Source organism: Hipposideros armiger, unplaced genomic scaffold, assembly GCF_001890085.2.
Source record: "Hipposideros armiger isolate ML-2016 unplaced genomic scaffold, ASM189008v1 scaffold_613, whole genome shotgun sequence".
Lineage (NCBI taxonomy): Eukaryota > Metazoa > Chordata > Mammalia > Chiroptera > Hipposideridae > Hipposideros > Hipposideros armiger.
The window spans coordinates 882516-895455 of record NW_017731963.1 but is presented as its reverse complement, the minus strand read 5'-3'; the positions used below and the strand labels follow the sequence as shown (position 1 = coordinate 895455).

Here is a 12940-nt window from a genome sequence, read left to right as displayed (position 1 = left end):
GGCAGGTCAGCTCAGCACAGCTCACTGGCCCATGTGGGAATCAAACCGGTGACCCTGTTGCTCAGAGCTCGCGCTCTTAACCAACTGCGCCACCCAGCTGGCCCTCAGTATAATATTTTTTAATGCTCTAACAATGCACAACATTCGTGTCAAATTTTCCTGTTTGCTGTCACGTTCAATTCTCTGTCTTGCATGTAGCAGGTGCCCAATAAATTTTTGCTGAAAAAAAAGAGAAAATCTATCCCCTACTTTGGAGACAGGAGTTTATAAATTCAAATTAAGTACAAGAGGCATTGTAACCACCGAAAAGGGCTATTGCTCCAATAGCCTGATGCCTTTTGGCTTCTCTCAGTTAAGTGTATCTTGTTCCCAAAACAACCGTGGCCGTTGGAAAGCTGCATAGAAGTTGGTGTGGCTTAAATCATTTAAAATAGCAATACTTGTAACTGAAATAATTTGAGTAAGTAATTTTATTAGCAAATCCTCAGTGGTGATGGAGATGCTCACCCCTTGGGTTTTCACTTTTATAAAACTGTTTTACTTGAAGTGAAACATGCCACAGATTGTATTTAAACCCTGGCTGTTGTACTGAGTTTCTTGAAACAAGGCCTCAAGCTTGCCCAGGGAGCATACCTTGCAGTCAGCACACGTAAGACCTTGCATTTACAGATCTTTTAATCTAAGATGGGTCATACCTGGTCAGCCTCCTGAAACCCTGTGGGGTGCACTTAGGCTTGACAAGGAGGATGTGCACAGAAAACAAAAGATGCTGGGTGTTGCTTCATTAGGGGGCCACGCTTACTCCTTAAGTACAAAATCAATGTCCAAATAGAACCGTGAGTTGGTGCTAAGGTAATGGAGGTGTTAGCTCCGAGAAAACACTTCCCCTGCTCTTTCTGGATACAGAAATTATTTGTCATTTCAAAAACCTGGATAGGTAGCAAGGCTGCTGCCGCTGAACCATTATTGTCTATGTGCCTGCGTTTTAAGGATCAAGGGTACGGTAAATACAAACACATCGATGAGATTTGCTCCCCTCTGCATCTTGATCCAAGGGGCATTGTTAATGATGAGAGATCTGAGTCTCGCTACTAAAGCAACAGTGGGGATGGCCGTGAAAGATCATCTCTGCAGTAGATGTGTCCCCTCTGAAACTCCAAGTAGCTAAGGATGCAGCAGGGAAAGAATTGTGGGTAGTAATTTGGGTGTTAAAATATTAACGCATTTCTGCATATTTAATGTGGTTTCCTTTTTAAATAGTAGGCAGATTATGGCACAAAAGCAGATAGGTTTATGATTTCAAATTAAATTTTAAGCATTAAAAAAATCCAAAGGAACTACTTTGTTACAAATACATTCAACTAATCTAAATACTGCGTTACTTCCTTTTCAACTTTTCTGATGGATCAGCTAATTTACAGCCTCATTTTATGATGATAACTTGTGAACAAAGCCCTATGATGGATTTTAGTCTTAAAAACGCAAAACTTTTAATCATTCATCTAGTTCACATTTGAGTATGTACTGTCTGCCAAACATTGGTCTCTGGACTCAAAATGGGGAATCTGGGAAGGCTTCACAGAGGAGGTGGCATTCATACTTGGGACTGTGAGAGCCATTGTATCCATCTGCCATTTATGGTTTCACCGGGTGGTACTTGAGTCTTGTCTCTTGAGAGCAGAGGCAGACTTTTTTTTAACCCCTAACCTGCCATTTCCCTTTCTTACTTCCACTTCTCTTTAACTCACTTCTTAGTACCGGTGAAAAATTCATGCCGGGGAGAGAAGCAAGGCCCCTTACCGGTTTTTCTCATTTCTCCTCTTTCCCCACAGGCGAAGATGCCTTTCGATGCCAACAAGCTGTATTGTAGTGAAGTGCTGGCCATACTGCTCCAGGACAATGATGGTGAGGCTCCCTCTCCGTATTGATATTCTGTTAGGATAGGAACCAGGCTTGTTTCAGATCATGACAGCGAGCTCCCTTGCCTTTGGCACCCCCATGCTCCCCCTCTCGCTCTCTGTGCAGCTTTTGTACTCTGTCAAGCTGTATTGATTTTGTTGGCTGATGTATCAGTGTTAGACGGCTGTAAAATCTGACAGTTAGCTTCATTTTTTTTTCTCCCTCTATTTTTTTCCCCTCTTAGAAAACAGGGAATTGCTTGGGGAGCTGGATGGAATCGATGTGCTTCTTCAGCAGTTATCCGTGAGTAATTCTTATGCTTCCTGTCTGCCATGAAGATACATGGCCTGCTTTAAATGGGAGGTGGGGCTGGAAACTGTGCGAAGGAAACAGCCATGTGATGCAAGGCGTTTGGAGTATGTCGGCAGCTTTGAGGTGACGCTGGAGGTTATGTGGTTTGCCTCTTTTTCTCCGTCATTTGCTCTTTATGACCAGATCCCACCGTGTACCTGATATGGACTGTCTTGGTCTTCTGATATTTGTCAACCCAAAAGGGGTGTGTTTCCTGCTCAAGTGTATGTTTGGGGGCCAGAAATGCCAAATTATTTTCGGTTGACCCACTCCCAAGACTATTCACTGCCGTTCCTTTCCATCTGCTACTAAAATGGAGTCTATTCATGTAGGATTGAGATAAGCTCAAGGAGCACAAGTTCCCGTGCAGTGGGATGGAGGTCACAGGGGAGGATGTGGTACTGGGGGCTGGAATGGGAAGCTGGAAATTGCCATTTGTTCATTGTAGGAACTGTAAATCCAGTTGAAATGTTCTGCTGGCATTCTGAAAATGCTGTTCAGATTCCTTCTAACAAACCTCATCCGTGCTGTTCCAAAAACAGGACTGAAAATAGATCATTTGGATAAAATCTGGGGAGTGTTGGGAGTGTCTGAGGTGTCAGTTTGCATACAGCTCCTGTCGTGGTGCCAGCAGCCTGAGTGGCTTGGCCTCCACCCCCAAAAATAGAGCTTTGAAATGTGAATCTGTTTTCCGCTCTGGGAAGGTGCTTAGTCCTGTTCCTGCAAGATTATTGATCATTTTGGAGGAGACTGGATGGGTACGCGCATCCTGTTAAAAGGCTTTTCTCTTCACATGCCACATATATCCCTGGCAAAGGCAGAAGTTCCGCTTTAAACTGTTCCCGTGACTTAGAGCCACAGCTGCTGTGTGAGGCAGTTCAGTAGCCTTCATGCTTAGGAAACTCTTCCTTAGACTGAGCCAGGATTTGCTCTTCTGGATTTGGGGGTTTTTAGAAGGGGAAGCAATGGACCGTGGTTGGGTTGGGCAAGGAGAGGGCTTTGAGGGTAACTGGCAAAGTTCTTCCTTGACTTGGATGGTGGTTTCAGGGGTGATCACCTTATTCATTTAGCTATACGTGTCCTTTATGGAGTTTTCTATATATTATATTTCACAGTAAAAGGATTTGAGTGGTTTTTTTTTTTTTTTTTAAATCTCCCTTCTTAGAACTGTGAATCAATCACACATGGACCCAGTGGTCAGTTGAGTGTTTTGTTTTTTTGCATGAACTGATAGCCATTTGTTTAATACCCGTGAATCAGAAAGCCCAGTTTCTATCAAATGAAAACCGAGGAGAATTTTGTTTGGTGAAGCTCCTGTTTCAACTGTGGGGTTATCATGCCAGGCATGCTTTGGAAATTGTTGGGTGCTGGCTGATGAAAAGATAATCCTCTTATGGTTCTGTGCTTTCTGATGTCTTTGCTTGACAGGTGTTTAAAAGACACAATCCTAGCACAGCTGAGGAGCAGGAGATGATGGAGAACTTGTTCGATTCACTCTGTTCCTGCCTCATGCTCAGTTCCAATCGCGAGCGCTTCCTGAAGGGCGAGGGTCTTCAGCTGATGAATCTCATGCTCAGGTATGCGTCCTACCTCCTAGCTCTCCATCTTGTTTGCCCAACTCCTCTCTGTTAGCCTGGATTCAAGAACATGTAGCTGTGGTCTTTTATTCCCTTGAGTTTCCTATATACCGGGGGTGCCCAAAAAATGTATACACATTTTAGGAGATGTTATCTATGCTCAAGCAGTAGTTCACCAGAATCAGAAGTGTCTGGATGCTGATGGTCACCACTTTGAGCACCTCTTGTCATTGCAGAAGTCAAATGTGACTTGTATTCATCTTTTGTTATTGGTATAAGTATTACAATTAATATAGTTTTTTCCTAAATGTGTATACATTTTTTGGGGCACCCTCTGTATATTCCTATAAAACTGTAGAGTATTCTGGGATATGTGTCGTCTTTTCTAAAGTGAGAGTGGATGAATAAAACGCATTTTTTGGGTCTTTTTGGGCTCTGTTATGGTGTCAGTTGGTAATAGACCCAACTGACTTTTTCAAGGGAAATGTCTTTTTCCTCCTTCTCTTACTATGTTGGTTTTGGGAATTCTAGTCATTAATTTTTAAACATATCCTATGTTAATTTCTACACTTAGCCCAATTTTTTTTATATCCCACACAGACCTATCTATGCCATATGTTTGTCTGTATTTTTGTTATTGACAGCAGAATATCATTCATATTTTTCACGCATACAAATTTTCGTTATACATTATTTTCGGTAATGAATTGTGCATGTGCTATGTGGCTAGCATAGGAGATATGAAAATGTGCAAGACAGTTCTAGAACTTTTCTTTTGTTTGTTTGTTTGTTTGTTTGTTTGTTTGTTTGTTTGTTTAGCTGAGCCATCCTGCTACCTATTGGCAGCTTAGCGGCTGCTCAGCTCGGGCTGGGCCTCGAACCGCTGTTGCTCAGAGCTCAAACTCTTGAGCGAGCTCTTAACCAACTGAGCCATTCGGCCGGCCCTAGAACTTTTCTTTATGGTATTCTCCTTGTATATCTTATTATGTTCTAATTTCTTAAAGTATTTAAAGTTGATACCATGTTAGTGTATTTCACAGAATCCTAAAGTTGGAAGTAAATGGGAAGTAGCTTGTATCAGTAACTCTTTTTACTTTCTTTTTTTTTTTTTAATTATCAGATTGTCTTTTTTTGTTTGTTTGTTTTAAGATTTTATTGGGGAATTGGGGAAGGGTACAGTGTTGGGGAATTGGGGAAGGGAACATTGTGTTTTTCCAGGACCCATCAGTTCCAAGTCAAGTTGTTGTCCTTCAGTCTTAGTTGTGGAGGGCGCAGCTCAGCTCCACGTTCAGTTGCCGCTTTCAATCTAGTTGAGAGGTGGGGTGGGGGTGGGGCGCAGCGCACCATCCCATGGAGGAATCGAACCGGAACTTTTTTAAGGACACATGCTCTAACCAACTGAGCCATCCGACTGCCCATCGGCAGCTCAGGGCTGCTCAGCTCAAGGTGTCATGTTCAATCATAGTTGCGGGGGTGGAGGGGTGCAGTGTGCAAGCCCACCTTCCCATATGGGAGTCGAGCTGGCAACCTTGTTAAGAGCACACACCGGCAGCTTGTGACAAATCAGCTCAGCTCAAGGTGCCGTGTTCAATCTTAGTTGTGGGGGGAGGGAGCGCAGCTCACTGGCCCATGTGGGAATCGAACCGACGATCCTGTTGCTCAGAGCTCGAGCTCTAACCAACTGCGCTACCCGGCTGGCCCTGTATCAATAACTCTTGAGAAATCTGGCTAAGAAGGTAAGTAGTGAAATGGAAGGTTGGGGGTGTAACTGGAATGCCGTGTAGGGTCAAGGGACAGTTTTTTTTCAATGAGAGATACTAGAGCATGTTCGCATGGTTGGAAGACTCTAATCATTATTGAATTATTCTTTATGAAATTGAGCCAGAGTCTGTTGTCTTGGAACTTCTATTTACATACACTGAAAACTCTGGTAAACTGCTATTTCTTTGACAACTTTTTTATTCAATACATGTTGGATGTATAGCTATTAAATACAGTTTAGAATGTAGACATGCAAAACTGGTAAGATACTATGTGGAGTGCTGGGCTTATATAGAAATGAATGACAGGATTCCTGCTCCCTAGGAAAAAAAGCAGCTCTGCCACCCAAACACAACTCAATTTTGGGTGTATATTTGTAGTCTTTTTTTTCTGTAATTGTTTTTCTTGCTTTTAACAGGTTTTGGGGCCTGCCACGCATGTAATTTTCTCTACTGTTTCTTTTCAAATTTAACATGCTGTTTTCCATGCTGTGACATAATCTTCATGAGAGTTTTCAATAAGTGCATAATGGACTCTAAGGGAATACAGCTTACTTAGTATTCTTCGGTTGTTAATATGGAGGTTATTGCCAATGTTTTGCTATTATAACAAATTCTACAGTGACCATCTTTGTGCTTAAAACTGTTTTTGTATTTAAGATCATCGAGGTCTATGTTTCTAAAATGTCTTCTCTTTAAAAGTCTTGTGTAGGGGCTGGGGACATTGTAGACCTCTTTGTCCAGTGCATACCAGCCCTAGGACTGATTGAAAGTCTTCCTTTGTGGAATTGCTTTAAAGTCTTTATTTTAAAGTGCAGAGAGAGGCATTGAAATTATTCAAAGGCGTTTAGTGTTCAGCTGATTTTTGCTGGCTTTACTCTCTTGAGTCTTTTGTTTGTTTATCTCCTTTGCCCTTCTAATTGCCTGTCCTTTTGTTGAAATGACCCACCTTCTGTCAAGCAAATAGCAAGTAAAGAAATGCATTTGGCTTCCTGGGCCATCTAACCTTAAAACTACACTTCGCAGGGACTTTCCCCTAAGCTTCTTAAAGGTCTGAACCGCCAGTGTCTTTGGATGGCCGAGTGCAGATATGAAGCGATGTATTCCTGTATGCCAACCATATGGCTTGGTAGTGTACAGCAGTGCGGAGCTGAATAAATAACCAGAAATATGGATTATTCAAACACGAATGCTGAGATTCTGGGAGCCTAATTAAAGAGAAGCTCCAAAAAGCTTAGAAACTGTACCTCTCGAAGATCTCCTAACTTTTCATTTTTGAGTGCTGAAGTTACTGTTAGATTAATTCTTTTGCATTAATTATCTCTATTAGCAGATTCAGCATTTCCTTTTTTCTCTTTCCCATGCTCTTTGTTCTATGTTATTGTTCTTCTTCAGACTCCCAAATGCAAAGTTTAATTGGGAGGGATTTTTTAAATTTTATTTCCTGCTAGATTTGTCCTTCCTGATCCTCTTGCAAGAGCTGCTAAGTTGCTCTGTATCTAGAGAGGACTCATTCAAGACCAAGAGGCTGTAAATGCTAGAAGTTCTGGAAAATTTGTGTGGTTCCATTGCCCCTAAATACTAATCTACCTTGATCCAGACATTCATCAAACTGTTAGGAAATGCCCACCTGGAGAGGTGACAGCATGGTATAGTGTGGAAGAAGGGGCTTTGGAGTTGTAAATGTACGCTTGGAACGTAGCTTTTTTACTTACTAGTTCTGGATATTTGGTGAGTTATTCTAACCTTGCTGACCTCTGACCCTCAGTTTTTTTTAAATCTGAAAAGTGGGCGTAACAGTGCCAAATCTGCAGGGATTTTGTGGGACTTAGGCTATATATAAAGTATCTGGGACAATTCTGCCACTATTAAAACATTGATAAAGCGCTATGTTAACTTACTATGTTAAGTGCTAGGCTTATACAGAGATGAATAAGACAGGGTTCCCACCTTCAGTAGCTAGTGAGGGAGGCTGACATTAAATAACTGTAATATAATTTAATTTGTTAACTATTAAGAGGAACAGTTAATTTTTCATGTCTTTACCCTGCAAATTTTTCATTTCTGATTATTGATAAGGAAAGGTCACCAACAAGGTAGTCATTTATGTACACACATTGTCACACACACACACACACACACACACACACACACACATTCAAACATATTGTCAATGTAAGAAACGTCCAAACCTGTAGAGAACTTTAATGAGTTTATTTGAGCCAAACTGACTACAATTGCTGGGAAGCAAAATCTCAACAGATTAAGCAAATGCTCTGGAGGATGGCAGTTTTGCAGCTCATTGTATACATTAGAATCAAAGGAGGAGCCCTAAGGAGGTTCCATGAAACCCACTGGTGGTAGATTAAGGGGGTGGGAGAAGCAAAGCGGGGAAATCTCTGGGATTGGGTAAAAAGTAAAGTGGAGAGACAGATACTTCTTTTACATTGCGGGGTACAGAATAGTTAATAATGAACATTGTACAGCACATAGAGATGGTATTCGGGGAACAAGGTAACAGTGAAGGGTTCTGTAGTCTCCTGCTCTGGTACAGTGGATTGTGCCCTGAGGGATCCTGAAAAAGCGATTACTCTGACATTGTAGATGCAAAAAGACACTAGACAGACTCACTTAAGGTAAAGATTGACCTTTGTCATGGAAGCTACAGGTCAAGGATGTGACTACCTTCCGTGGCCCACTTTTAATTAGGAATTTTTATGTTCAGACCATCCTATGTGGCTCATTTCAGTCTGAGTTTTGTAGGGCCTGCCATGCAGGCCTCCCCTGAACTTGTCAGGTTTAGTACATGGCCCCCTTTTTCGTTCACAATGTATATTACCCAATTTCATATTTTTATCAACTTTACTGAGGCATGATTTATATACAGTAAAATGCACCCATTTGAAGTATGCAGTTTTAACTTTGACAGATGTATCACTTTAGTTTTCACCATAATGAAGTTATAGAAGAGCATTGTCCAGTAGAAATGTAATGTGAGTGAGATGTGTAGTTTTATATTTTGCAGTAGCCATGGTAAAAGGTTAAACAAAATTAATTTTAATAATGTATTCTTTTTAACCCACTCTATTAAAATTCATCATTTTAACATGTAATCAATAAAAAGTACTCTCATTGAGCCATTTTACTTTCTTTTTTTAACTAAGTCTTTGAATTCCAGTGTGTATTTTACATTTACATTTCAATTCAAATGCTAAATTTTTATTAAAGTTCTTGATTTATATTTAGATTTCATAAAATTTACAGTGGAAAAAGTAGATTTCCATACCCAAGTTTCTGTGAATGTACCTAAATGCTTTCCAGTAACTGAATCAAGTATCAGTTTTTTAAATTTAAACTTAAATTTATTTAAATTAAATTTAAACTTCAGCTCCTCAGTTTCATTAGGCAAAATTTCAGGTGCTCAATACTACATGTGGCTAGTGGCTACCATACTGAATAATGCATATATAGATAGATAGTTCTTATCACCCCCCAAAATTCCCTTGACCTCTTTTGTAGTTAGTTCCTACCAGCCCACCCCTAGCCCCAGGCAACCACTGGGCTTCAGAGCAGAAGCCAACACAGTGTCCACACTTCAGTTTATCTCCTTTGGAACCCTTGAACCCTCTCAATTCCCCTCTTCCATCACCCTCCTAGGTATCTCAGGGTTATGGTTTAGCTCTTCATTTCCTATAACCTTTGTACTCAGTGTTCTAAGAAGTCCATGCAGATTAGTAGCCTCTCAGCTTTTGTGTTTGGGGCCTGTTTGGAGGTCTGGTACCTCTCTGCCCTTAACAGCCCAGGCCTTTCCCGTCTGGTTTACCCTGTCACTCAGGTGTTAGTTTAGTTGTCAGGTGACTTTTTTCATTCCTGCATTAAGAGTGTCTGAATTTCACAGTGCTTGACAGAATCAATAAGGGGGGAAAAGCTATTTTTTTTTTCTCTCTCTCTCTGCCAAAGGACAGATGAAGACATTTTGGAAAAGAAGAAAAGATTGTTAAGGTGATATTTAAAAATGGAATTCATGCTGTGAAAAAAAGCATCAGGGACCCATTCTAAAGTATAGACCCCTGCCCCCCCCGCCAAAAAAAGGAATTTCTCATTGGCCATAGTATTTCAATAAAGAGAAAAGGTGAAAGTGAGAGTGGAAGGTGCAGAACCTCTTGGGCAGAGCAGCTCTATATACTGAAAGCAAGAGGGAACCAGAGTGTCTGATGGAGAAAATACTAGTCCTTGTATGTCAGGCAGCTAGGCCTTCTTCCTTTGGTTTGAGAATCAAGAGTTAGGGTACAGAGAGGATGTTTGGATGGTCTTCGGCTAGCAGCAGAAGAGTGAAGGGAAGAACATGAACCAAGTGGTATTTTTGTAGTCAGGGATAGTTGAGAGAAAAATAAAATTTAAGAAAGCCACGGGGGCGGTCGGGTGGCTCAGTTGGTTAGAGGACATGCTCTGAACAACAAGGTTGCTGGTTCGATTCCCACATGGGATGGTGGGCTGTACCCTCCCCGCCACCCTCCAACACAACTAGACTGAAAACGGCGACTGAACTTGGAGCTGAGCTGTGCCCTCCACAACTAGAATGAAGGACAACGACTTGACTTGGAGTTGATCGGTCCTTGGAAAAAACACACTGTTAACCAATTTAAGGGGGGAAAAAAAAGTCACAATTTATTGCACAGTTTAACAGAGTGATTGGATTCAGAGGGTCCAATTGACAGAAATAAAACTAAATTATACTTATAGGGGAATGGCCATTTTAGAATTTAGCAGAAAATGAGAATTGAGCTATAAAAATGCCCTCATTGTCCCCTGGATTGAGACTGGTTTGCCATTTCCATGTTCTTGGTTACAGATGTCTCTGGTAAGATGGTTGCTACAAATAGACGATTCCAATATATCAGGTTTAATTATAGCCTGGACTCCAAATCACTTGCTTCTTGCCACCACAAAGCACTTTTTAACAGCGTGTCCTTGTATCAAATGGCTCAGTGTTCTTTAAGAGACAACAAAGCCAGTGGGAGACTGAAGAATTACATTGTCAGTTTCCTTGAAAATGTTGACACGAAGCTTATTATTTCTGTTGTAAAACCCTGTTCCAGTTAGAAAGAGTCCACCGTGATCCCAAGGGATATGTACAAATGCAACTTGGGGTTGTATGGCAGAAATACAGTGAACCCATCTTGGTTATTAACTGTATAGGCAAAAAAAAGAAAGAAAGAAAGAAAGAAAGAGGAGGGTACATATAGACACATCCATTTCAGGAACCACCAGTTGTTGTTTTGTGTGGTTTTTTTTTTTCCTCTGAGGTTTTTCAGTAAAATTTTCTTTAAAGAAAAGTGCCTGTGACAAAGGAAACAAATAAAATAGCGATGGTGTACCATCTGCAGAGTCAGTCTTAGCAGTCCCAGTTCTGGGCTGTGAACTTGTACCAAACCGTATAGATAGGTAGGCCAGCCTGGGCGATTTTTTTTCACCTTGAAATTTTATTCCCTTGGTCTTTATCTTGTTCTGTATTGGTTTTGTTTATAATGAACAGGTGAAGGTCCAAACTCTTACATTTTTATTCTCGTGGTCGTTTACAGGGACTTTGTTATTGTTGTTATTGTGTTTCTTTAAGAGCTAGGGCCTTTTCTTCTGACCTTCAGTCTCCGGGATTCTCCTACAAATGCAGAATAATAATGCAAATCTTTTAGAAGTCGGCTGTGATTCCTAATACAGTTTGTGCTCCAAGCTGCGCACACACACAGATCTTGTTTGTCCAACAAGCTATTTGTTTCCTTGCTTACTGAATATTACCATCCTCTCTTAGACGGCTAATAGTAGTTTGCACCTGAAAAACTGCTTCAAAAACACAAAATGACCCTTCCAACAGCCCTCCAGGCTGGTGTTACCTCTACATAAATGGGAAAGTGCTGTGGTTGAGAAGGCAGATTAAACTGAAGCAAGATTACCGGGGCAGGATATGGTGTAGGACCTGTCATAGCCCTTCCAGCAGACTTCATAGCTATTCATCATTCCCGTGTAGTTAAATTGCACATAGTTAACGTATACAATTTGGTGAGTTTTACAATATTTTTTATTATTCCATGTTTGTTTCTTAGGGGGCTTATTAGCTCTTTCTCTTTACTTTGTTAGTGGTTGTTTTAAGGTTTATAGTATACATCTTTAACTTATCACAGTCTATTTTCAAGTAGTATTATACCATGTCATCTATAGTATGAAAAACGTGACAATAATAAACTTCCATTTTTCCCTCCTGGTCCTTGTGCTACGCTTGTCATACATTTTGCTTCTACATATGTTATAAATCCCATTACATAGTGTTGTTCTTTTTGTCTAAGTGGTCAATTATCTTTCACTTGGCTGGCCCTAAAGCGATCTTTTTAAAGTCAGAAAAAAGTCTTTTCTGTTGACCCAGATTGGCCGTCGTCCGTGCTTTTCCTGCCTTTGTGTAGCAGATCCAGGTCTCCATCTGGCATCAGTTTCCTTCTTCCCAAATGAGTTCCTTCAGCATCGCTCGTATTGATGATTTGCAGCTGATGACTCCTGTCAGCTTGTGTCTGTCTGCAAAAGTACTTGCCTTCACCTTTGAACGATTTCACCTGGTACAGCATTCTAGGTTAATAGGGTTTTTTTTTTCCTTCCCTTTCAGTACTCTAAATAAGAGGGTTGCTCCACTGTCTTCCAGATTGTGTGGTTTACAATGAGAAGTCTGCGGTTATTCCTGTATCTGTTCTGTCGGTAATGTGCCCCTTTTTTCTAAACTTTTTTTTAGAATTTTCTCTTTATCATTGATTTTGAATAGTTTTATGAAATGCCTCAGTGTGGTTTTCTTCATGTCTCTTGTGTTTGGGGTTCGTTGAGCTTTTTGGATCTATGGATATATAGTGTTTATCAAATGAGAAAAAATGTCAATCATGTTTTCAAATATTTTTTCTGCCTCCTTCCTCCTTTCAGGAACTCCAATTACATGTCTATTGGGCTGTTTGGAATTGTTCAACCACAGCTCCCTGGTGATCTATTCATTTTTTTTCATTCCGTGTCTTATTTTAGATAGTGTCTGTTGTTATGTATTCATACTCACTTTTCTGCAGTGTGTAATCTGTAGTTACTCTCATCCAGTGTATTTTTCATCAGATGTTGTATTTTTCTTCTCTAGATGTTCAATTTGGGTCGTTTTTTATATCTTCTTTTTTTCTTAATTAACATGCTGAAGCTTTTCTCTGCCTTCTTGAACATATCAAATATAGTTATAATAACTGTTTTTAATGTTCTTCTAATTCTGTCATCCGTATTATTTTTACTGATGATTTTTCTCCTCTTTATTGTTAATGTTGTCCTTCCTCTTTGAAT

At 40.4% G+C, this 12940-nt stretch overlaps 1 protein-coding gene across 2 annotated transcripts in view; it reads left to right on the top strand.

The window, feature by feature from the left end:
• Positions 1-12940, top strand: part of CTNNBL1 (catenin beta like 1) — a 167093-nt gene that overhangs the window by 72448 nt on the left and 81705 nt on the right. For both annotated transcript variants that reach the window (XM_019625080.1, XM_019625081.1), the window contains exons 8-10: positions 1833-1905; positions 2144-2202; positions 3679-3827. In XM_019625080.1, the coding sequence (XP_019480625.1) occupies positions 1833-1905; positions 2144-2202; positions 3679-3827 (281 nt within the window). The remainder of the gene's footprint in view (positions 1-1832; positions 1906-2143; positions 2203-3678; positions 3828-12940) is intronic.